At 47.6% G+C, this 24,945-nt stretch overlaps 2 protein-coding genes across 2 annotated transcripts in view; both read right to left on the bottom strand.

Moving 5' to 3' along the window:
* The window catches only part of SLC13A3 (solute carrier family 13 member 3), a 28,022-nt gene extending 13,949 nt beyond the window's left edge, over positions 1-14,073 (bottom strand). The window contains exons 1-3 of the mRNA XM_034067033.1: positions 13,960-14,073; positions 3,874-4,139; positions 3,360-3,523 (exon numbers count right to left, since the gene is read on the bottom strand). Of these exons, the coding sequence (XP_033922924.1) occupies positions 3,360-3,523; positions 3,874-4,139; positions 13,960-14,070 (541 nt within the window). The 5' untranslated portion in view covers positions 14,071-14,073. The remainder of the gene's footprint in view (positions 1-3,359; positions 3,524-3,873; positions 4,140-13,959) is intronic.
* Positions 14,074-20,869: 6,796 nt separating this feature from the next.
* On the bottom strand, positions 20,870-22,275 carry TP53RK (TP53 regulating kinase). Its single transcript, XM_005146722.2, has 2 exons — positions 21,942-22,275; positions 20,870-21,492 (listed from the first exon to the last, which is right to left on the bottom strand). Exons 1-2 carry the CDS (start codon positions 22,270-22,272, stop codon positions 21,014-21,016), a joined length of 810 nt encoding a protein of 269 aa, XP_005146779.2. The 5' UTR covers positions 22,273-22,275; the 3' UTR covers positions 20,870-21,013.
* Between the last annotated feature and the right edge of the window lie 2,670 nt (positions 22,276-24,945).

Genomic DNA, 24,945 nt, shown 5'->3' with positions numbered 1-24,945 from the left:
TTTAATGACATTTTTCTTGTTTCTAAAAAGTTGAAAAGGCTGAGAATGAACATTTCCACTCACTGACAGGCGCAGGCAGCAGCACTGGGGTCATATCTTGCCAGCTCAGGCTTGGGTTAGGCAGCCAAACCACACAGTGGTGTCCAAAAACGCATATTTCCCACCTGCCCCTTTAGAAACAGGGTTTAAAGGTCTACAGTAGGTCCTTACCTTCAGTAAGGAAGAGCCACATGTATGCACTTAAGGGATCAATTCAATAAAGCAGATTTTAAGGCAGGTTTGTTGACAGTAGGTGCCTTCTGAATGTACTCAGTTACTCAAGAGACATTTTCAGCTAAGTATGTGTGAAAATAGTACACAAACACATTAGGGAATAAAACCTAAAGGAGAGAACATGCCTGGATTTTTTTCTTTCTTTCTCCTTAAAATTACTGCTATTGAACAAGCAAACAGCCATATGTATTTATTTGATAGACAGAAAGGGATGATAAGATAGCATACTGCTAAACATAACTCCTTTTGCTGTTACTGCTGCTTCTAAAAAGACAGGATCCCTTCTTCTACCTACTGCCCCAAAAGAATATTCCCAAAAATTGAGCAAAAGAACACAGACTGCTTTTACCTGGAAAGGACAAAACAAGCCAAAGAAGGAAGTGGCTGAATGGCATTTTGTTGGGAGTAGAAGTGTGCTATTAAACCAAACAAAACACCTCACCACCGACCACAGTTTAACTTGAATTTGCAGAAGAGATGCTCTATGCAGAGAAAAAAGGATGGAAACATTTTCTTGTCATTTTTACCTGGAGATATTCAAGCTTCTCAGAGAAATGAACTATTGCCAATGATGTGTTAAGCAAGCAGAGAGCAGGAGAGACGGACAGGCTCACTGGAACAGCAGTTTCCAGCCTGACACACCTGTTGCTGGAGATGTCAGACAAAATTGTAGAGACTTTATAACCTACCTCCAAAAGGAAAATTCTGGAAGCCAAAGAAAGCCTATGGGTGTTCAGTTTATAACCGGGCTTCAATCAACCAGAAACAACCAAGACTTCAAGCCTCCAGAGCTCATCTAACTGCATTCTTGCATTGGTAGCCAACAGCATCAAAATGAACAAAACACTACACCAAGTTTTAGCTACCAGCAACACCAGAATCCAAATATTCACTGATCTACAACATGCTGTTCACATGGTTGAGCACGAACCTGACTGACTGCAGCCTTGAGGTTCTCTCATCAGCAAGAAAGCGTGCACAACTGACCAGAGACATCACTTTAATTCTGGCACTGTATAAGCAAAGACCTTCACAAAAGTGGTTCCATATACTTAAGATTTCTTCAGAAAATCTAATTCTTTTATATGCTACATATTCTTTAATACATATTTTTTTATTCACCCATCCTGGACACTCCTACAATGTTACTAAAGTATATCCAAGCAGTCTGGCAAAATGACCTTACCCTAAGCCATTGTAAAAGTTTCCTTCCACATACAGTCCCCTTAACAAATCTGCCTGCCTTTTTTGGAACACACATTGCAATTTAGTTAGATTATAAAGCACTATGAAAGGAGTATACATTTTTCTCAAACGCATATTCCTTACATTTAGTCAGGTTTCATCAGGTCTGTTGAAAAAAAAAACCAACAGCTGTAACAGTCCCATTGGAGATGTGCAACCAGCCCTGATGGCAGAGGACACCCAACTGAGAGGAATCCCCTGCAGAAAGCTCACCTTCATGTCTCTGCTCCCAAGTGTAACATCAGATTCATTGCTTGTGACTGACTCGTGTTTAGGGCTTCCTTCAAAGAACTCAGCTTTTCTCATCCATTCAGAAAAGAATGAGTTTACCTTGGGACACTAAAGTTCAGATGAAAAGTCTACAAGAAAACCTACATTCCTGCATTTTGATGTTGTACATTCTATAAATGATTCCTCCTTCACTTGTATTTATTAGTTTTATAAGTCTCTACCTCAAAAGAAAAATACATCTCACACCATGACATGATATTTGCAAAAGCATCTCTTTATTTGTTCTTTTACTTGCACGTCTCTCCCCTTGCCTTTTCTGGCTTCTCTCACCACTTTGGCATTGTGAGCCAAGGACTGTAATTTTGCGCTTGCCAATGCCTGGGACAATGGGGGTCTTGATTTTGTGTGTTCCCAAACTCTAATGTATTTACAGTCACAACCACACAGTCAAATCATTTCAGAGGAGGGGGTCAAGAAGGTCAAAGGCAAACTGACAAAGCACAATGCTTCTACAGAAGAAGAAACTATAGCAAGAAGGTCAGTGGAGTTGATTTTAATAAATGTGAATGGCCAAAAATTCATAAAGCAAATGTAATAAAGCAACCTGGAGTGAAAATATCTTATGATTGCTGGGACATTAATGATGAATGATTAATTATATCTTTATTAGAGTGTGCACATGTCTGAGCCTTCTTCTGGGGACTCATTTTTCTGCCTTAGGACTCAGTGGGAACCAAAAAGCCATTGCTTTTAAATCACAGCAGGAGTGCATTACTAATTAGTGCAAGGAAGAGAAGCCATGACTACTGCTCCAACTATCAGCAGTAGCTGCAAAGAGGACGTCATGACTTCATTCCTGTTTTGCTGTTTCTCATCACTGCCTGACAGGAGAGCAAACTCCTGGTAAATGACTTGTGAAGAGAGGGTTAGAGGAAGACCTCATCTGACTGCATACCCCTGCCCCAGCGTGTCCACAGCCTGCTGAGAACACCAAGCACTAACATCAAGCTGGGAAATCACACAGCAGTTTAGAAACGGGTATTTAATTTGCCAGCCTTCCCTTCTGTCCTCTAGCTCAGGTTCCAGTTTCATGGGCAAACAAGCAAGAAAATGAGAGGAGAACCCACCTATCCACAAGCACATGGCAGCCATGGAGGGGCTGTTGTCCTCACCCATGCCCTGCTCTCACGGCCTGGCCAGTCCCTTGTCTGTCCCTGCACCATTAGATAGCACTCACCTCCCCAGGTGTTACTATCTACAGCCCTCCCTAGTTCTGCCTATGCCATCACCACCCTGCCCACAAAGCTGAACTTCTATTTGTGCCAACAGCAGGTTTATGGAGCAGGTTGGTTTGGCATCACCACTTCTTGGCTTTTCAGACAACTCATAAGCATTGCCTCCTGCATGACATGAGGAAGGGCAGAATAAAATACCCTTTTGTGCCAGTACTATTCCACCATGGTAATACAGTGTGTATCAAAATGGGATCAGCACTGAGATGAAGCTGTAGCTATGAAATACAGTACTTGTGCCAGTGAAGTCAATAAAATGGGGCAGATGGCAGCAGGGCAGACCTCAGCTGGCTTATGCTACTTCCCTGTCTCAATTACCTTGGTTTTCTTCATTTTCCCTGTTCATATCCTTAGATGTGTTTTTCTCCCCAAAGAGGCTTTTTAAAATTGCATTTGCAATTGGAAGCATCATAGCAGTGGAGGCAGTATTACTTAACCACATGGACAGGAAAGACGTTGTCAACATCATCCCTAAAATTAGTCTGGAAGAGAGAAAAAAAGGAAAAGCTGAATTTCTTCAGTTTGGTGAGTTCTCTGATACATTATAGCTACAGGACAAAAAGCTCCTGTAGAGGGAAAACTAACAACAAAAAGGACTTTTGTGACTATCCTGTAACTGGATGGAGCACAAACATATGGGGCTGAATCTATTGATCCTCCTTGTGCTCCGCTGGCCTCTGAGCAAAGGCAAACAGTGAATAAACTCAATAAGCTGGAGAAAAGGTGGTGCAGACAATCTCCCGGTATGGGAGACATTTGCATGACAGCCCATCAGAGCAGAGCCTTGTGTAGCTCATGTTCCCCATGGAGAACCCCCTGCTCCCATAGTCACCTGGCTGGCTGGACTCCCACCAACATAAGGACCCGGAGCGCGATCCTGCGGTGTAAATTCCACTCCTCAATGGCCGAGGCCATGATTAAACCACTGAGGAAGAGGAAATTGGTGTCTAAAAAATATTGTGGGCAAACTTTGCTAGAGGGGAGGATTCCCAGGAAAGGAAAGAGGACGATGGGCAGCAGAGCTGTCACAGCCAAGGGCAGCGCCTCCGTGCACCAATACAGGGCCATCAACAGGATCACATAGAGACATCTTCCTTCCTGCAAAAGGAGGAGACAGAAACAGTAAGACATGTGGCATTAGAGACATCTTTTCACTTGGAGACACTGAGACAAGCAAAAGGCATCAATTACTCCTTCAAGGACACAGCATTTCTCCCAAATAACTTCCATCCAGTGCAACACCTTCTCCCTACATTGCACAGAGGTTCAGGACTTACACTGACCCTCCGAGACCACAACAAATCCCAAATCCTCCCTGATTGCCTGAGCTTTCTATGTGCTGTAGGGTGGCAGTGCACTGCAGTATCAACTAAGGAAGCTCTGGAGAGTAGAAACTGTCCCAGCATGTTGAATTAGGGTGCTAATCCCCAGCAGGCACTGCAGCTACCATCCTCAAGTGGCCCAATATCTGACCCTGCTACACTCAACGTTTGTGCTTTCTCTCCAAATTCCACAGATCATGCTTTGCATGACTATGGAAAAAACAGGTTTCAGAGATGGATGTATCAAGTCCCCACATTTCAAGCAGGAAGCACACAAAGATTTTGCCTTTTCTTGTATTAGAGTCTCCTAAGAGATTCTGAGAAACCTTTCCATGGCAACCCATCCCAGTCCCTACAGAAAACAGTAAATCAGGTGCCCCAGTGTCACACCATTTCCTGAGGGCAGGGAACTCACCCATGCCCAGCATCGCTCCAGCCTCAGCCAAAGCTGGCAGAAACCCAGTGCCCCTACAGCATGAATTCATTCACCCATCCAGGAGGTACAAACTAGACCAGAACCATTTGTCATGACGGCTGTGGCCAAAATAATGAGTGAAGGAAAGACATCAGGAGAACAGGTCCAATCCCAGGAGAGGAAGAGCTGGGGGGGGACGGGGATGGGACAGGGAGATCCCAGTGTGGAGCTGGGCTTGGTCACGGCAGGGCTGAACAGGGATATTGTCAGCAACCATGGGGCAGAGTGCCCACAGCACTATAAATAACACCCAAGAGTCATTTGGAAGCCACAGGGCTATTTATTTGACAACTCTTTTCCAGCTTGTTGAACAGGTTGAATTGTTACTCAAAGGCACCTCTGTCCCTCTGCTTGGAGCTTCCTTCCCTACACCCAGGGCTGAGCTTGCTGGGGAGATGATGGCTCTGCTCCCTGCTGGGTTGGGAACAGCATGGGCTGGGAACAGTGTGGGCTGGGAGCAGTGTGGTCTCAGCTGCACTGTTTGAGCATGCAGGAAGGCATCAGAACAGGTACAGCAGAACCACAACTTGCCTGGGCGTCTGCAAAGGACTCATTCCAGGCTTTAGCTAAATGTGATTGTCCCCAGGCTCCTACAGCAGGCACCAGCCCAGTAACACATCCGCAAACAGAGGCTGAAGAAATAACTACAGTTACTGAGAAAGCCAAAAAGCAGAATCTACCCTGACACCCAGGAGGCTGCATAAAGCAGGGTAATTTGAAGCTAATTTATCATTCAATGCACCTAAGGTGAATGTTTGAAAGGTCTGAAATAGAATGACAAGATTTCTGGTTTGCTTTTAGCACTCAGGCTTGGATTTTACAAGCAGCTCTGCTAATAAAGCTCAACTGAAGCTAAAGTGCTTCAGTGTGCGGCAAAGCAAATACCACAGAACTGGAAGAAATTTGCTTTGATTTCTTTAATAAATCAATTGCAGCAGAGCCAACACTTCATGTAAAGTTCCCAAGACCTGGATTTAAAGACCATTTTCAGTCCTAATTTAGATCCCAGAGAAATGACAGATGAGATAGTGTGAAGTAAAACCTTAATGTTCCCAGGTCAGCCCTGGCACCTGGCAGCTCCCGTGAGCTCCCCATGGCTTCGCTTCCTCCAAAGCAGCAGGACCAGAGCAACAAACCTGGCAGTGCCAAATTGTGCAAATCTAAAGAATCATGGTTCAAAATGTTTGCACACTGGGTTAGCAATTTCATTCCCGTGGCAACTGATGGTTTCTCTTTACTCTGGTTTGTTTATATCAAAGAAATAGCTTTGCTCTCATGAAGCCCTTTCCATGTGATCCTTAAATGCTATATAAATCATTTTTGTTCCTCCCACTGGAAAAATATTTTCTTCAGTTTCCTGCAAAAAAAGTCAACTTCAAAATAAAGACGTTGCCTCTTACAGGGGTAGAGCAACTGAAAACATTTAACAAAGCCTTGATAGAAAAGCGTATCAGTGAAGGCTTTAATTGACTTGATGAACAATTTAGAAGACTAATTAGAAGGGATATTTCTTCTCTGGTGTATGGAAAATGTTCTGGAAAACACGGCAATGAAACACAGCATCAATCTAATAACTAATCTTGATCCAAGATCAAAAGCCAAGGGGTAAAACTAAAACAGGGCACAAAGGAGGGGTTTCTATATGGATCTGACCACAAACCTATAAGGATCAACAGCAAACCACTTGGAAAAGAAAGCTGTAGCATTGCTAATCAATTTTTTTATAGAGAGAGAGGACAAATTGCACCTACATCAAACAAGTATTTAACTTAAGACAGGACCATCACTGAACAAAAACCAAATACAACCACTTCAGAATAACTTTGGTTTGGAGCAAGCACTCCCTGAATAAAATGAACATACAAGACATTAATGAAGTTGAAACAAACTCCATAAAATTGGGAGGTTTTTGGCTTCAAGGTAACTTGCAAATGTTAATTAATTAATGTTCCCAAGTTTGGACAGTATGCAAACAATAAATGCTAACTAATGTCACAATGGTCTTTTGGGGAGATGACCAGGGCTGCCCAAGGATGTTCTGAGCTACATCTGCTGCTGTGTGCAGCACTGTCAATCCCACATGATCTTTGAACCCTTGATCCCTCTGCTGTGTCACTGTCAGATTCCTCCTTCTCTCACCTCCCTGCATCTTTTTTCTCATTTTTTCAACATAAGTCTACCAAAGTCCAGGGGGAAGATGGTAGCACATACGGACTTTAAAATGGGTCTTGTGATTAGGTTAATTTTATAACCATTTAATGATTTCCAGGGAAGAGCTCGGTGGTTCTGGCCTGCAGCAGCTCTCCTTTCTGTTGCTCAAGAGCCTTAGGAACAACCTCTGCCCCTCCAGATCCTGCCTTTGCTGCACTGAAAGCACCGGGGAATTTCCACACTGGGGTCCTGCTGAGCTACAGCAGCAGAAGCCAAGCCACGAGGTAGTCTCCTATGGGCAGGAGAGCTGGAGGGAGCAGGAGGTCTCCTGGAAGGGCAGATGATGTGCCCCAGGGGAAGGAGGTGCTGGCAGGAAATACAGGTCAGATAAGGAGAGCTGGCTTACCCAGGCATAGCACCAAGGCATGGGCATGTGCAAGACACCAGTCCCCATCATCAACCTGAAATCCAACATCAGGAGCTTCAGCTGGACCATGCTTTCCACCAGCCCCAGGCAGCACCAGAGCAGCCCAGTGCAGCCTGCCTGGTACCCACAGCCTCCCCACCAGACAGACCCAGCACTGGAAGAAGCTCTACCTTGGCACTGACAAACTTCATGGTTTCTGCATCAGCCTTTGTATGTTACATGGCCATTACAGCCTCATCACCCCCAGTGGCCCCTTCACCATCCTTCTGCACTACAACCAGGCAAATGAGCAACAGAGAGATGACAGGGCTCAAGATCAATATCAAGAGATATTCTGGCTGAACCAGAGCTTTCCAAGCCCTTTCATCCCACTACTATCACAGAGAAACATCCCATCTACAATACTCAGGACTACTCAAAATGTAGCTTTTAGCATTTCACTCTCAAACTGTTCTTACATGGCAGCTGTGACTGGACTGCTGGCCACCTCACACTGCTTGTTCTCCAGTGGGATGCATATGTGAATCTGATGTCTACTAACCCAGCTCCTGCAAACATTATGTAATCTGGAGGTAAACCAAGCCCTGTTTACCAGCCTTCCTGCCAGCAGAGTTGTTTTGCTCCCACTGGGTATTTGCAGAGTGGCTAGAAAGGGGCCAGTAACACAGGGACACAAGCTGCAAGAGCTTCAGGGAAGGCACTTTGCTCTGGAGTTACGCTAAAAACACAAAGGTTATCAAGCACTTTTATTACTTTTAGTATTTTCAGTATTTTTTTAGTATTTTTAATATTTCTTGAAGTATTTGCAGTTGGCAGGAGGACAGAATCATCTTTATTTTACAAACAGGACAGGTGGAGCTTAGAGCAATTTGATCGAGTTCACACAGGAAACTAACAGAAATGAAACAGGAATGCTAGATAAAACCTTCACTGGCTCAAAGGTGTGAGACTCACACCTTCTCTTGGAGGCAGCAATAGATCCGACACAGTCCATGAATGCTTAAAGATGAAGCTAAAACACCAGTGTGATGATTTAACCCTGTGTGAGGTTAACAGAGCTCCCCTTTTGAATCTGCATGTCAGCATCAGGGTTTGGTTTTGGTTTTAAGACAGATCCACCACATCTGATCAGAAAAAAAGAAACATTTTCAGTGATGGTGAACCCACCACAAGCTTAGTAACCTGTTCCTACAAAGAATTAACCTCACTGTTAAAATCCTGTTGTGATAAACTGAACCTGCCACCTTCAACCCTCTAGATCTTCTTAGATGTTCCTCCTTTACTCCTTAGCCTGGGCCACCCTTAACCAAACTCTGCTCAGGATGGATGTGCCTTCAAGGAAGCACTCAAGTTACTCTTTGCCTTCTTATTCTTTGAAAGAAACAGGTTGAGCTCCTACAGCCTTGCATCACATTGTCTGTTTTCCAGTCCTTTACTCGGAATGAGACTTCTCAATTTGTCAAAGCCATTTCTGAGCTGTGGAAGCCAGACTGAAAGGATGTCCTGCTGAAAGCCACCGCCTCAGCAAATAGCAGCCTGGAAGATCCTCACTGCTCTTGCTCAACTTGCACATCTCCATACACACAAACACCACATTAACCCTCTTGGCTGTGGTAGCCAGTCTGGTAGCTGTCTTCAGCTAATTACATGTTGCCATCTCAAGCCTGTTTTTGGCATCTGCTTCTCAAGAGGGACTCCAGAGGAGCCTGACCTGTGGCAGCATTCCTGGTCACCTCCATCCACCCTGGGGCTTGTAGAAATGCACTTGGGTTATTGGTTCTCAAAACTCCTCAGGCAGCTCTTCAAAAATAATTGCATGGAAGTTGCCTAATTCCATAGATTTCAAAGTAACCTGGGTTGGGTGCAAATATTCCAGTTTCCCTTTGCTTCCTATCACAATAAAAATATTACATTATGAGACATCTCATGAAATACAAATGTCCTGTGAGCACTTCCCTGAGTACAGAACAAAAATGCTTCATCAAATATGGCTTTTTCTGCATTGTCCATCTGGCAACAGAACATCATGGGTCAGATTCCCTGTGCCACACATTTCTGCTCATCAAGCTTGACATCCTGCCCAGGGATGTATTCCTTAATTCTGTCACATTTTGTTTCATGTTTTCTGTGGTTCTTAGCTTCCAATTAGCACTGGCTCTTGTCAACTTCCCCTTCTCACCAAGTATTGCCACTTTTACATCTTCCCTGTGCCAGCTTGCTCCTCACCAACCTTGCACTCTCTGTAGACTGAAGCTCACAGTGCACGTGGTAAAATGTAGTCACCCTACTTCGAGTTATCACCCCTCTTCCCCCATTGAAGCTCTTCCTCTTGTCTCTTTTAACTGACCATTGCTTCCATTCTGTGGGATTGGCCTTTCTAAACCACCGGGTGCATACACAGCAGAGATGGACTTTGTGCCTGAAGTGTATACTTGGGCTGCAGGCACACTTACTGCACCTGCCAGGCTGCTCTCCTCATTGCTACCTCTTTGCCTGTGCTCCAGCTGTGCCCTCCAGCCCAGGACACCACGCTCCCAGCCCACAACCCCACTTGCATTACCCCTCTTTCTCACAATGCCTTTATTGTCTTTGCTTTCAAGTGCAAGCAATGTAATTTCTCCTCCGGAAGTTCTTAAAGTCTCCTTGTTCTGACCAGAAGGACTCATTACGTCCAAGTTAACTTTAAATTGCTCTATGGGCACCAAGGAAGTCAAGTCTGTTTTCCGAAGGCATTGGGCCCTATTCGCCTGCCCAGAGCTCCTTTTAGCAGATTTGGCTGCCTCAGCTGTTACCAAGCCAAGAGGCTGTAGACATTGAGTTCATTAGAAGCTGTTGGAACAAGCTCTTTGCACAGCTCATTAAAAGTGCCCCACATGCCCCTTCCAGCAGACCAGTTCCTCCAGCCTCTCCTGCCCTGCCCCAGCTCTTTGCAATCATTCACAGCCCTCCAAGCAAGGGGGGGTCACAGGCATATCCACTCAAGAGACAAATATTCATCCATTTCAGCAGCAACGAGTGTGGGAGATGACACACAGATCCCTGTATAGGCAACTGGCTCCCAGGAAGCAGCTCCACATGGAGCATTTCCTCATGCTGTTTTATACAACAGATTAAAGTCCCTGTTTCCAGGCACGGTTTGTGGAGCACACCCTGAGGTGCCAGCAAACCCATCCACAAAGCAGGAATCTCATTCCTCTATTCAAGAGAAAGGAGGTAGCAGACAAAACCACTTAGGGAAGCCTCCCTCTACACAACTGCAACCTAAAGGTCATCAAATAAAACCAAGAGCTATCAGTGTAATGTCAGCACCAGTGCCAGCCCTGGTATGGCCCTCTGTGAAGGGGCTTGTACAAAGATCTGGAGAACAACCATGCAGGGTGACAGAGGACCAGCGCTTTAATAGCAGATTTGGATGCTGGAGTCAGTAAGCAGTAAGCAAACCCAGACTCGATGAATGAGTTTTCTCACAGGATTTTGTCCCCAGGGAGATGTCACCTGTGTGCAGGTTTCACTGGAAAACCCGTTGCACCCGGACAACAGGGAGTCACACAGAAGTGCATGCTAATCCAAGAAGCTACATCCTATTTGTGGTTCCTTGTTACTTGAAATTTAGGTCATGATCTCTTGGTCTCCATATCCAAGTGAAACACTGCCCTTGAAGCTGAATCTTGGGTGGCTTTTTATGACTTCAGTCCCCCTTGGGATTAAAATTGGTCAGTATCCCAGTGGGGAGAAGGTAAGCGTTAACATGAGGTGGGAACGGAGTTCAGCATCCTTAGAGCAGGAAAGTACAGCAGAGGCACCTGTAAGATACTTTCCCACAAGGGAAACCTCATCCTGAGACTAGCAAGGGCTGAGCATCACTGCTTCTCACCTGCTACTAGTTTCTGTAACGCACTTCAAGGCAGCACAAGAATCATTCTAGCAGGAGCATCAGGCTCTCCAGCCCATCCAACTCTCCCATGCTCCAGATATCCAAGTATTTAGGAACATCCAGGTTCCTAACATCATTCCAGAAACATCCAGCTACTGCACACATCCAGGACCTCCTCCTGCCCCAGCCTGCTTTCCTGGGACAGCCTCCCAGTGACACCAGCAGCAGCCCAGGCTGTTGCATTGCTTCTGAGATTGAGCTTGCTGAACACCTGCAGCAGCTCTTGCAACCTGGCTGCCCAAGGCAGCACGAGGCTGGACTCAAGTCCTGTGCTAGGATGAACCATCTGACCCAAGCGGTGCAGCTGAGGGCACACACTTCTCATCACACATCAGGATAACCCCAAAACTCTACCACCCCAGATCCCCACCTGCTGAGCCCTCACTCGTTCCTCCTCCTTAGTGTTTTCACACCACAGTTAAAAACATGACCTGCTCCATTCCCCCCCTGCAGCCCCCTGTGGCTCAGGCTGCAGAGGGCAGTTCAAGCAGGCTCCAGACGTCAGAACTTAATCCCCTGCTGATACAACAGCAAGTTTCCTTTCTTGCTGAAAAAGTGAGAGAATTTCATGCTGAAACTGTAGATGAATCTCTGACCCCTGGACACCAACAGGCAGAGCTCAGCTACAGGACCACCCTACAGGACCACCCTTGTGTCAAACTCAGGGGGAACTTGGTGAAGCTATAGTGGAGCTTGCTTGAGCCATTGCACTGTTTAACAAGAGCATCACAGTTTTGAGAGGGGCCAGTGCAGGTACCAGCCAGTCTCATGCTACCAACTGTACCACATTGAAAGCCCATGGAAAATGAAGAGCAGATTGCTGAGCAGTCAGCTCTGCCAGGAGCTCTCCACAGTGAATGCAGGTGGGAAGCTGTCCCCCAGCACAGCACCATGTCCACCCAGGGGTTTGTTCTCACAATCGGCCACCATCGACAAGCACAACCCTCACCCTCTAACCACATCTCACTATTTTACAAATGCCAAAGTCGCACAAGATACTATCAAACAGAATCAAAGGCACTTGTACAGTCACTGTAAATGAACATATAATTACATATTTAGGAATCCACAAAGGAACTGAGTATCTGTTGTGCAATGTGCTTTCTGCTCTGAGGCAGATATGTACTATATTCCTAGTAAGAGCTCACCCAGCAATGGAAAATAGAAAAAAGGGAGATAAAATCCAAGCAGTTTGCACACAGACGGTGTCATTAAATAAAGCAATGCTCATTTTTATATTTTTATTTGGAGATTTTGCTACCTTGAACACAAGGTTTTCGCCTGACAAGCACTACACAGGCAGAAATGCCACCTTTGTGTCCTTATGGCTTCTGGTTCATTCTATAATCATCAAGTACTGATCAGCACCTGTTTTCTGGTGCAAGCAAAGCTATTCTCAAATAGACTCAAGTCAGAACACGAGAGTGAAATCCTGCCCACACTGAAGTCAATGGGACAATATTTCCCAGTGACTCCATCACCCCGTGGATTTGTACCCAAGGCTCAGAGAAGCTCTTGGTGCACAAGAGCTGTCCATATGGGACCACTGTAAAAATCCTCCAGTCTCCCGAGATTTTGCCATAGATCGCTTCATGTGCAGCCCAACACACACCCCCTTAGTGCCCAAAACTTACCAGGAGGCCAGGTTTTCCAGATTTACAGCACAACACAAATACCTTTCTCACAGTGCCTCTGGATACAGTACCAAAGGTACCCTGAAAATAGCCCACAACAGTGCAGGTGCATGGCTCCCCTCCATTTTCCAGCCCCACAGCATGAACCCCATTGCAGGCACACCTCCAACTCTGCAGCATCCCTCTCTCCCCATCCACAGCAAAGGGGATGGGACAACAACATCAGGCAGCCTCAGAGCCCCATGTACTCACCTCCCACCCCAGGCTCTACAAACACCTTAATGGGTGATGCTGGCCAAGGACCTGCTTTGCCTCAGTTTCCCCAGCTCTCCTTTGAGCACTAGCAATTAAAACTACAATAAGGTAGCTAGATACCAGCAAGAAGTACTGGTTAATGTTATTCAGCTCAAGCTGATTCTGAACTGTGGGCTCCTTGCACCTCCCAATGTCTATATAAGCAACATAAATGCAGTTCACACTATCCCTTCTTCCCCCTAATAAGTTAAAGTAACCCCATGACACCCTTCCATTCACACTCTGAGGTGGCCACAGAAGGGTAAGGAGCTTCAGCAGCCTGTGGGCTTTGGTGGTCCCCTGGCCTCTATGGGGAAACCCTGGCAGGGTGACTCTCACCAGGACCAGATACTGCTGGGGCTGAGGCAAGCAGTGAACAGCAAAACGGGACAGGACACCAACGCTTTGGCTGTGGTCGATGTTCCCAGGGCTGTGCCCCACAGTTCACACCCCTACTCTATAGCACTGATCTATAGCTTGGTCCATGCTCCAAGTCAGTGTCCCCAGTGTGTGCCCATGGCCCCACACAGCGCCCATCAGTCTGGATCCCCGGCTGCAGCCTCCCCGGCCACTGCACCCCGGCCAGGGTCCGTTGCTCCGTGCGCCCCAACGGGTGTCCCCAGTGCCCGCACTCCACGGCCGGTGCTCTCCATGCACATCCACCCCTCCGTGCCCGGGTACCTTGGGGGGCAGGCTGAGCAGCACGGGCACCAGCGCCAGCGGCGCGCACAGCAGCACCAGGACCCGCCGGACGCTCCACACCTTCTTCACCAGCGCTCCCAGCGCCGCCATCCCGCACCCGCCCCGCGCCCACCGCCGCCGCCCGGCTTTATCCCGCGGGACCGGAGCGCGCCCGCCCCGCCCACCGGGAGGGGCCCCGCTCCGCCCCGCTGTACCGCCCCATCACACCGCACTTCGCCCCCGTGTGCTCCCCTTACACCCCGGTGTTCTGTCCCCATCCCCTGCATCGGCTCCCTGCATCCCTCGGCCCCGTCTCACCGTTCCCCAGTCGTGGCAGCGTTTGCAGCCCGAGGGGTTCAGGGGTTCCGTGGTGGAGACGTTTTGGTACTGGTTAAAAAACTTTGGCATCACAAGAGCTCGTTCGAGTTGATCACCTGTACACTGGAGGCCATCGAATGGTAGTGCCAATAACTCGGACTCAATGCATCTCAATGTAAATAAATAGTGATTGCTGGGAAAAAAAGCCACCCAGATGCAGCAGTTTAAATACTTGTGTTAGTCCTCAAGGATTTCCTCTCAATGCACAGAAACAGCATACATCATTAAAATCTCAAAAACATGAGAAAAACAGGGAGCTGCAATTGTTTTTGACAGGTCAATTGACCGGTGACTCAGAGGTTTGACAAGTCGTTCTCAATGACATGTGAAACACCCCTATTTATTTCTTTTTCCTTTAAAAACAAGTTCACACAACCAAACAAAAGGCCAGTGGTGCAGAGCAGGAGAGAGCCATGGGAAATACCCAAAAAGTGGGAGGCAAAACAGCTCACACAAGTGTGAGCCCCAGCAAGCAAGCGAGTAGCATATGACTATTCCCTGGCTGCCCTTAACATAATGAGGCCAGACCCACAGAGTTAAGGATGCTTCAGTCCTGAGTCAAAAAGAAAACACAAAAGCTGCTCAGTTTGAACTCTGAGGGCAGATTTTCCTGCCAGCTCTGCCCTGCATCAGGGTCATCAGAAGGAAAATGGAAGAGTATGTGGGACAGGACAGGATCCCTTCCCCTGGAGCAAGGTAAATCTCAGCAAGCACTGGAGAGGTCTGCAGCTGGACAGAGCCCAAGCAAGGGGCACAAATCACAGGAGAGTGAGCTGATGCACCAGCAAGCTGAGCGAGAGATCAAAGCCAAGGGAGCTGGATTTTCTCTCTGCTTTTTCATTGCCTGGATTCTTGCAATTGGAGGCTAAATGAAGTTGAGTAGCAAGGAGAAAAAGGGAAAGTAAAATAATGGCCTCTCTACTTCACCAACAACCTTTGAGTGCTTTAAAACATATTCATAACCTGGGTGAGTTGGCCCCATATACATGAAAGGTGTATAAAAAACATGTTCAGTGGAGAAACCTCTCCCTTTTCACAAGAATTGCTACCTCCAGGCAGGTCACCCCTAGAGCACCAAAGAACTCAGGGATAAAAGCACTGGATAAAAAAGTGAGAAAGCTCTCTCCACCTTATAAAAACCATGAGGGAACAAGAGGGAACAAGAAATCAGGAAAAGTGCAGTGATACAATCAGCATTAGAAACCGGACTGTACCCCACCTGAATGGCTCCAGGTCTGGATCCACCTCCTCTCTTTCCCTCTATCTCCTTAACGGCATGTCTATCATTTCACACAAACAGTAACAAACCAGTTAATCCCCACAGCCATCCCAGGCGGGGGCTAAGGGGTGACAGCATCTCCACCGCGGCTCTTTTCAAATAGAATGGACACAAAAGCTTCTGCCAGGCACTCCAGGGGCTGCTGGCAAGGCGAGGATCCGGCATCCTTCTGGCATCGCGGCTGCCCAGCCCCACTGGCAAAAGCACCTTCTCTTGGGGCCCAAAAGGAAGCACTGAGCTGACTGAGAAAGCTGCAGGGATTTTTATCTTCCCTTTCTTGAACTACTCAACAACATGAATAAAATGTTATGATGATTTTAAAAATGAGAGATTCCTCTGCTGCCTTAATGCCACTACAGAGGGCTATGGCAGCATAAGCTGCTTTGTTACTCGGGTAGCGGTGCGTGATGGAGAGGATGGGCACAGGATGAGGACCTGAAAGCAAGTCTCAGGCCATCCAAACAATACAACAGCTTAAATCACGTTGATTTTATCCAGTATAGCCACCAGCCAGAGACTGGGAGCACATGTATGAGTGTGTGCCATGTGCTGGGCTGAAGGAGCTCTACAAAGATTTTTCTCTCGAAATCAACCTTCTAAGTTAAAAAAAGCTTCAAAGGAATAATAAACCATCAATACCACACTCTGTTCTTTCTCTTACAAAGATACACACTTCTCACGTCCCTGCCGTGACAGATCCTTCTCCGATCCCACCCAGCCCCTCTCTGCTCCCAGCTAAGTGCATCATCTAGGGGCTACATGCTGGTTCACTCATCCTTACAGGACTTCTGATGAGAACTAATGTTTAATTAAGTTGTTTCTTTGTAAACGTAATCTCTGCCACCCCCATTATCCGTGCCTGCAGCAGCAGCCCTGGCTGTGCCCTCGCTGTAATCCATGGCCATCACTTGGATCAGACCTCATGCTACTCCTGGCCATTCCTCTCTGTTAACTACAGAAAAGTTTAGGTTGTTCCAAAAGAAAGGGGTGCTGCATAGTGCCCAAGGGGAACACAGCTTGAGCTTGGGCCAGAAAGGGGCTTTATTTATCAGTAGTGACCCTCTGTGTAGTGAACTCTGTAGTGAACTCTGGGTTACAAATGAGCTTTTATGCTTTTATTGCTGTAACTCGGTTTCCTATCAGCACTGATGGGAGAGGGAGGTTACAAAAGGTTATCAGTGTTTTGCATCTTGCAAGTGGGAAAATATCAATTTCCTGCAGACATCAAGGCCTAGACTGAAAAGTTCACTTGGAAAAGCTACACCATATAGGTTGTATGCACAGTTCTTACATATACACACAGTAACTGCCGGCACAGATCAGCCACTGTCCAAAAGTCATGGTAACAGCATACCCAGATGATGCAACTGCATTTTCATTTACATTTCTTGCTATACCTGTGTTTTCTTTCACATCTGTTTTTCCTCTTACTGCTCCTAAGGTCTACAACTCACATCTATCTCCAGAAATTTCAGTTCTTCACTTACGGCATCAGTGAGCAAACCAGAACTTGTCATTATTACCGCAAACTGGAGTCAGGCTGGTAACCCCCAGCTCACAAACTGGCTCCCCACTCCCACAAGAGAACTCACTGCTGATGGTCAGACACCAACATTAGCAAAAAAGGCAACTCCATCAACAACCAGTGATTCAATTGGAAATCCTGATGCTGCACCTTGTGCCAATGAAATGCCTCTATTTACATTTCATTTGTCTTTCCCTCTTTCATTTTATTCCTTTTTCCACAGCTTATTTGCACACTCCTTATGTTCATGACACTTTGGGTGATACCCAGGTGTGGAACGAGATGGGGCAGGTACTGGGAAGTGCTTGGAAATGAAGCTGTTCCTGGAGGGCCTAGAGTTGGTCCCCTGAGACAACTGTTTATGCTTAGAAGGGAGAATATTCAAGCAGTAGAAAGACACAGAGTGATCAACTGCTCATCTAGCACACAGTTACAAATATTTACTATTGAAAGAACAGTTTCCCTAATTATAAATATATGTATATATATAAAAAATGCAAATAAATATAAATAAAGCTTTTGGGTGCTAGCGATGGTGGCAGAGAGACACCCAGTGGTTGGGTGCAACATAAGCGAGCACCCTGCACATCTCTACTGCCTCTGAGTGCCCGCCGGGAGGCCGGCCAGAAGGTTTGATGAAGGCCAATACAGCTTTGGGGCTGGTGAGAACAGACCCTCTGTGTAAGCTGGGGCAGGACATCACTGCTTCTCACAGTGTCACATGGAGTTGTGTATCCAGACCTGAACACTGAAGAGGGTGGGACTGACCCCTGGGCTGTTTTGGCCCATTTGGAATTGCAAAACAAGAAAGACAATCACTCTGAGTTAAAAGTTTGAGTTTTCTAGCCTAAAATATCATTTACTTCTTTCCAAAGATTACTGTTTCAGTTTCAAAAGAGTAGGTTTTGTTTTATCTCATTGTTTTCCTTTTAAACTCAAAAGAGCTAAACTGGATTTGCAAATTTCAAGGACTTTTCACAAAGTCAGACCAAACTCTGAAAGAATAATGTAATGACAAATTATATCAATAATAATAATAACAACAATTCAGTGTTGCTTATGACCATGCAGATGCACTAAAAGGTAACAGCAGCAAGCCAAGCTATGCTCAGCCAAACCAAGACTGGAAACTTTTCTTGTCTTGCAAACCAGCCAGGGAATCATAGAATCCCAGAATGTTTTGGGTTAGAAGAGAACCTAAAGCTCATCCAGTTCCAACCCCTGCCACGGGCAGGGACACTTTCCACTAGAGCAGGTTGCTCCAAGCTCCTGTGTCCAACCTAGCCTTGAGCACTGCCAGGGATGGGGCAGCCACAGCTTCTCTGGGCAACCTGTGCCAGCGCCTCAGCACCCTCACAGGGAAGAACTTCTGCCTTAGATCCAACCTAAATATCCCGTTTAAGTTTGAACACAAATCAGCAGTTTTCATCCAAGGAGCTGCTGCCACAGGCACAACCAGCAATAGAGCTGAGGCTGCAGTACGTGGGGTAGATACTGTGCAGATCCACAGTGTCCTCTTTGCTGGACATGCCCCTGCTGTGATTTTTCCACTCTCAAACAGCAACAGCTCAGCATTCACTACAGCAATCCACACAGCCACATCAGGCAGATCCAGAGGAAATATCAACAAGCTTTCAACACATATGTGCAAAAAACAACACTTATATAACGAGGAGGAGCTTTATCACACAGCGAAAAGCAAAACATTTTGCTTTTCATTACCAGAAACGTCGTGCTTTGTTTTGAAGCTCCATCACACAGCAGATTTAGGAGAGGCCAGTTCAGGAGCCCCTGCTAGAAGGCCGGTCCCATGCAGCAGCACCCTGAGGGCTGCCCTCGCTACAGGCTGCCAGCCCCTGCCACACAGCAAGGCTTCACCTTAGAGAGCCTCACCAGCTATAAAGACTCACAGTTGATCAGCTTTGTTTCTACTCTGCTGTCCTGCAGGGAGAGCTGCATTTTAATAAACATAATGATAGTTAGAAACAGACTTCTTCAAAGGGCTTTACAAACATAACTCAATCCTGGCATCACCAGGGGACAGGGAAAGCGGTGTTTGTACAGATGGGGGATGGCAGGCAAGGGAGGTCAGGCATGCTGCCTCCCCTCAGTGCATCCGGGATTCAGGGCTCTGATCAGGCCGAGCCAGGGGACTCATTAGCTCTTATCCACCTGCTCCAACTATGCCAGTAGCCCACAGGCTACCCTGGGCAGGAGCACTGTTTTAAGTGACCATTAGCTGCTTAGGCCATTGTATTCGTTCTTCAAGCGGGTAGAAAAGCACGCAGCGGCTCCTAAAGACTCATTGCTCCTTCCTCTTTCCCCTAGCCTGGGCTCTGGCATGGTCCCTACGAGGCGAGCATCGCTGGAACACCTAAGCATTAAAACCAAACACATCCCCCAGCAGCGAGCAGGGGTGCTCGGGCTCCCCAGCCAAAGGTGTGGCTGGGCGGTGGAACCCGGGGCCCCACGTCGGGGCCGGGCACTCGCTCAGACGGCTTCTCTGGCAAGAGGTGAATGCACGCCAGGCACGGGCAGCTCGGCGCGCTAGGACACTTGCGCGGCCTCGAACCGGAGAGCTCTGCACTGGGAGGCAGCCGCTCTGCAGCGGCGCCACCGCACAAAGTGAGCTCCGCGCCGCCGCCGCGCCCCGTGGCTCCCGGCACCGTCCGCCCCTCGGCGCAGCTCAAGCCGGGGCCCGTTCCTCTTCCGTCCGCAGCACCCAGAGCCCCGCACAGAGCTGGCCCCGTCCCCTCCGGCTTCTCACAGCTGCTTTTACCCCTCCGGGTGAAAGGAGCCGTCTGGAAGGGGCCCGTTCGTGGCTGCGGAGAGGAGAGGAACGCGGAGATGCAGGAGGAGGCTCCTGCAGAGCTTGCGCCCTCTTTTGCACAAGTACTTTCTCTGAGGGACAGAGGCTGCAAACCGCGCATGGAGTTCAGTTTCTTGCAAACCACGAGCTCAAGTAAAGACAGAGCTCACGCACACAGCCAGCACACAACTCACTTCCCAGTCTGCTTGTAATGCAGAGGAGTGATTAACTTCTAACTTGGGATTGGTCAGTTTTTCCTCTGGGGCATCTTACAGAGTGTTACATAGAGAAATCCAGAAAATGGAGTAATATAGAGAAAATGATACCAAACCCCAGTGTCACTGCATACCTCTGGAACTGCCTACCTAGGCAGGCTATTGCAATCAGAGCAGTCCTCTTCCGGAGCTAAAATAGACATTTACAGAAGACTTCTTGCTTAAAGTGAAAATTTCTTAGCATAAAACTGTTCATAATTAACAACTTTGATATTTGCTGAAGGAAACTGACTCAAAGTTAAAAAAAGCAAAAAATTACAAATGGAAGAAAATAAACCTGTCTCGTGCTTCGCGCTGTATGCCAGCATTGCATGCGTCCTGGAATACCCTCCTCCTAAAATTTTTCAGGATGTGTAGAGCCATTTATGATGGATTTAAACATTTTGTTGTAAAGTTTTCTGGGGAAAATGGCCCATTTGTTTTTCTCAGCTACCTTCTGTAGGTGCTTTGGTATCCCCAGGTCCTTCTCACCTCCCACAGATCCACAGTCCACGGGCTGGGAAAGACTGTTTCTAACCACATGGAGAAAAGGAATGACTATGAACTCCTTTTTAGAAGGAACACTTAACATTTAGGAAGGAAGCAGCCTTTAGTTGTTTCTCTCGTCTGTGCTCTCATCTCACAACTACTTTGGTTACTTTATCACACTTAAACACACTCAAATGTATTTATTTAAAGACACAGTTATCAAAATAGTGATCTCTGAAATAAAACCAGCTGGAAATATAAATAACCATATCTGCAGAACTTAAGTAGTAACACTTTTCCATCCCTACATCCACTCTCTTCTATCCAACCATGGATCTCTTCCTCCCCCTTAGTCGTACTTCATCCAGCTTCTTGATCACAGGGCCAGATTTTTTTGATGTAGCTGCATAGCTCTTTAGTAGAGCTTGAAATAAGGTTTCAGTATCTGGATGTGTGCTAAGAAAGGCTTTTTCCAGCACATACAAATCAACTCCTTTATCTTCTGGCAGTCCTGAAATAAAACTGAGTCCAAAATCTATCAGCACCAAGTCCAGCTTCTCCACGGGTGGCCGCAGGAGTATATTGGAAGTTGTAAGATCCCCATGTATAAGATCTTCATCATGCATTCTCGCTAGCACCTCACCCATCTTCTCTGCTAAGGTAAGCAGGCTGCTGGTATCATTCTCACTCCGCTGTACAGAATTAATATGATCTTGAACAGTAATCGAGCCTACAATATCTTCAAGATATATGGAGTTGGTGACATAATCCACAAAGTAGACCACTGGAGCTGAAATCCCTATTTTAAAGAACAAATTAAATGCTAGCAGTTAATTTACAGGATTTTCCAACTTTAACAACAAAACACAACCAATACACGCCTTAAGCTGAAATGCCTTGAAGTCCTGAGAACACTTTTAGTCACCCCAGCCTTAAAGCTGGTTAGCACCTCGAGCTGGCAACAGGATCAGCCCTTCTTGGGGTGGGACTCCCTGGCACACCACACACAGGGGCTTTCTGGCTGAGGACAAGCTGTGTTTTACGGAGGCATTCTGGAAAAGCAGAGCAGGATACGAATGAGCCCCCTGCATCCTTAAGGATGAAGCAGGAAGGCCATCAAGTGTTATGTGCTCTGAGGGCCGCGCAGTGCCTTGAGGCAGAGGTACCGGCGCCCAGGGATCCCGGTCCCATCACGGCAGCCTCTCCACAAGCCTCCCACCGCCCCGGCCCCGCTGCCCCCGGGCCCACCTGCCCGCCGGCACCGCAGCAGCGACCGCGCCTCCTGCGCCATGCGCCGCCGGCTCAGCCGCTCCTCCAGCGCCGGGTGCCGGTACCGCTTCGGGATGCGGAGCTTGGCCACCGCCGCCCGCCCGAGGAACAGCCCCCGGTAAACGCGCGCCTCGGCGCCCTGGTGCACCAGCTGCAGCCCCGGCAGCGGCGGCGCCTCGGCCTCAGGCTCGCCCACTGCAGCAGCCGCGGCCCCGGCCCCGTTCGCGTTCCCGGCCCCGGTCTCATCCATTGCAGGGGCCGCGGCCTCGCCGGAGCTCACACCGTCATTCACCGCTGAGACCGCCGCCATGACAAGGCCCCTTCGCGCAGGGCGCATGCGCGGCGCGCTTCGGCAATCTTCGGCAGCCCTTGCCGGAAACAGACGAAGTGCGCAAGCTCCACCCGCCGCCGCCTGTGCCCTCGGTGCAGTGCTCCTTGCACCCCCGGCCCCTCGTTCTTCTTGCCCTCAGTGCTGTCTCCTCCAGAACCCCTCTTTGCGCTTCCCCTGTAAGTCCTGCTGCCCTCTGGCGTGGTGAGGCCCAGCTGCAGGATGGTGGGTTTGTGCCTGAGTCTTCTCCCGCTGGGGTTTCTTGTGTTTCTGCCAGTGCAAGCATGAGACCTGCCCCAGGGCCTGCAAGAGAGCTGCTGGATGTGCATCTTCCCAAGGTGGCAGCTGGGGTGTTGTGGTCTCCCTGAGGTGCTCACAGCACCACCTCAGAGCCACCTGCTAGGGTGTCACCCCCATCACCACCAGGACATGACCATCATGGCATCACCATGGAAACCACCACTGGGGCATCATCAGCAGGTCATATCCACCACCAGAACATCACCACCAGGGCTCCACCACTAGCTCCTGGTGCTTCATGTGCCACAAGCCTTTACTGGAGGCTGTGCAGATCCACTAGAACTGCCCAGTTCATGGCTGGGGAGAAGGTTTCCCATAGGCTACAGGAGATCACAAGCCCGCAGCACCTTGGGTTCCTGCACTGGGCAGCACCAAAGCTTCTTCCCCAGGTAATGGCACAGGCCACTTGCAGCGAGTCAGGTGACTCCCCTTCCTTAAGCATCCAAGCCCCACATCTCCATGTTAGTAAAAGATGGACATTATCTCATCATATTGGGACCACGATTTGGACATTTTATGGCTCCCTGAAACCCCACTACTCTACTGGGCAATCTGCATGCACTGCAATTTATCATCCTCAGAATATACAAGAGACTTTAGCTCAGTCTATGTAAATATGTTTTGAATTGTTGGCTTTGGAGGTGCCGCAAGTCCTTTTTGTCCCTGTTTTCTCATCCACAACATTTGTTTCCTTTTCAGAACATTTCTATTTTATTAAGACATTCCATACAGCTTACTTGTCATTGCATGGTGGGATCACGCCTGGCAAATATTTATCTTGCTTTAGTTACAACTTTTAAACAACCTTCCCAATTTTTCAATGATACAGGTAATCCATCCCACAGTTCTGCCCACCAGTGGCAGGGAAAACAACTGTAGCTTGGCCAAGGCAAGAGATTCCTGGGCATTGTGTCTGGAATTTGTAAATGCCACAAACAATCAGATAAACAAAGTTTTCCTCATGTTGTGAGCAGATTTTGCCTAAGCATCAGGGTAGAACACCCCCCAGACATACATATATAGCCTATGGGCAAGTGCACACAGATGCCTTCACTTCGTTATTCTGGTAAATAAGATAGTCTTCTTTCATGCTGGCCCAAAACACCCCCAGAGCTTTCAAAATAGGAAAGAAAATATTTTTGCTTTATTTTTCCTATTATTTTATTTATTTAAATTTGATCTTCACTGTGATTTTACTCATTCTCTTCTCTTTGAATGCAACAAACAAGTGACATAGCCCTTGGAAACCATCTAAGGCCACTTACAATATTTATGGTATCCCCCAGTATTTTTATTGGAATATTGATCACTCCAGAGAACTGCACTTTAGCCACAGACTCTGCTGAACTGTTTCACTATGTAGCTTTGTTCTCCTGCTGATGAGCATTCAGAAACTCTCCTTTTACAAACAGCATGAGTAAAAAACTGCAGTGCAGCAAACCAAGCTAATGGAAACCAAGGCAGATCCCATGGGTTCTTCCATTCTGTCCTCCTGATCCCTCAGCATCAAGCAGGCTGCAGCTCCCCCCTCACCCCACACCTTATTTAGGGATGGAGGCTGCCATCCTCAGAGCTGGACACACCGGAAAAGGGTTGAATTTGGGCTGCATCAGGGCTCAGGTGGCTCCTTGCACCCAGCTAAGGCACTTGTTGGCTCTAAGGTTGTGTTCTCAATCTGCAGAGAGTGGGTACAGGGATAAACCCTCCTGCATGTGAATTCACAGCTCAGAATTATGGATTTTGCCCAGCAAGAGGATGCTACAGATCAGGACGGATGCCAAATAGAAGGGTGCAGGGATGCAGGGGAGCACCCTGGGTTGTGCAGGCTGCCATGCTGGAGGCATCCCTAAAATGTGCAGGACCCCCAGGGCAACCACCAGTGCTGAGCAGCCAGAGACCACCCTCCAGGATTGGGATAACATAGAAGGAAACACTCACAGCCTATTATTCTAAAGAGACAGCTCACTGGTCTGTAAATAAGCATTCAATGAATGCAGGTGCCTGGCCCTGCTGAGCCGGTCTATTCCTTTTTCCAGGATGGACTTCTTTCTCCTTTTGCATTTATATTTTAAATTGTGATTTTAATTCTCTTTTAGCTGTTCCAGCCCAGAGACAGAGAAAAGCACTTTCAGTAATCACAGTCGGGTTGTGTTACCAACACAGGCTGCAGTTCCAAACACCAAGCTCTTCAGGAAGCATGTTCCTGTGGCTCAGTCCTGGGGATGTGTTGTTCTCTGAGAAGCAGGAACGTGCTCTCACACCGGCCAGTCCAGCAGCCAAGAGCGAGATAAGGGTCAGATGGGGCAATGACACTGCTGAGACACCTGGCCTTGACAGGAGGAGGAAAGCATCGCA

The sequence above is a fragment of the Melopsittacus undulatus genome, chromosome 10 (assembly GCF_012275295.1).
Source record: "Melopsittacus undulatus isolate bMelUnd1 chromosome 10, bMelUnd1.mat.Z, whole genome shotgun sequence".
Classification (NCBI taxonomy): domain Eukaryota; kingdom Metazoa; phylum Chordata; class Aves; order Psittaciformes; family Psittaculidae; genus Melopsittacus; species Melopsittacus undulatus.
The sequence above is the reverse complement of the archived record's forward strand: the minus strand, read 5'-3'. Positions and strand labels throughout refer to the sequence as shown.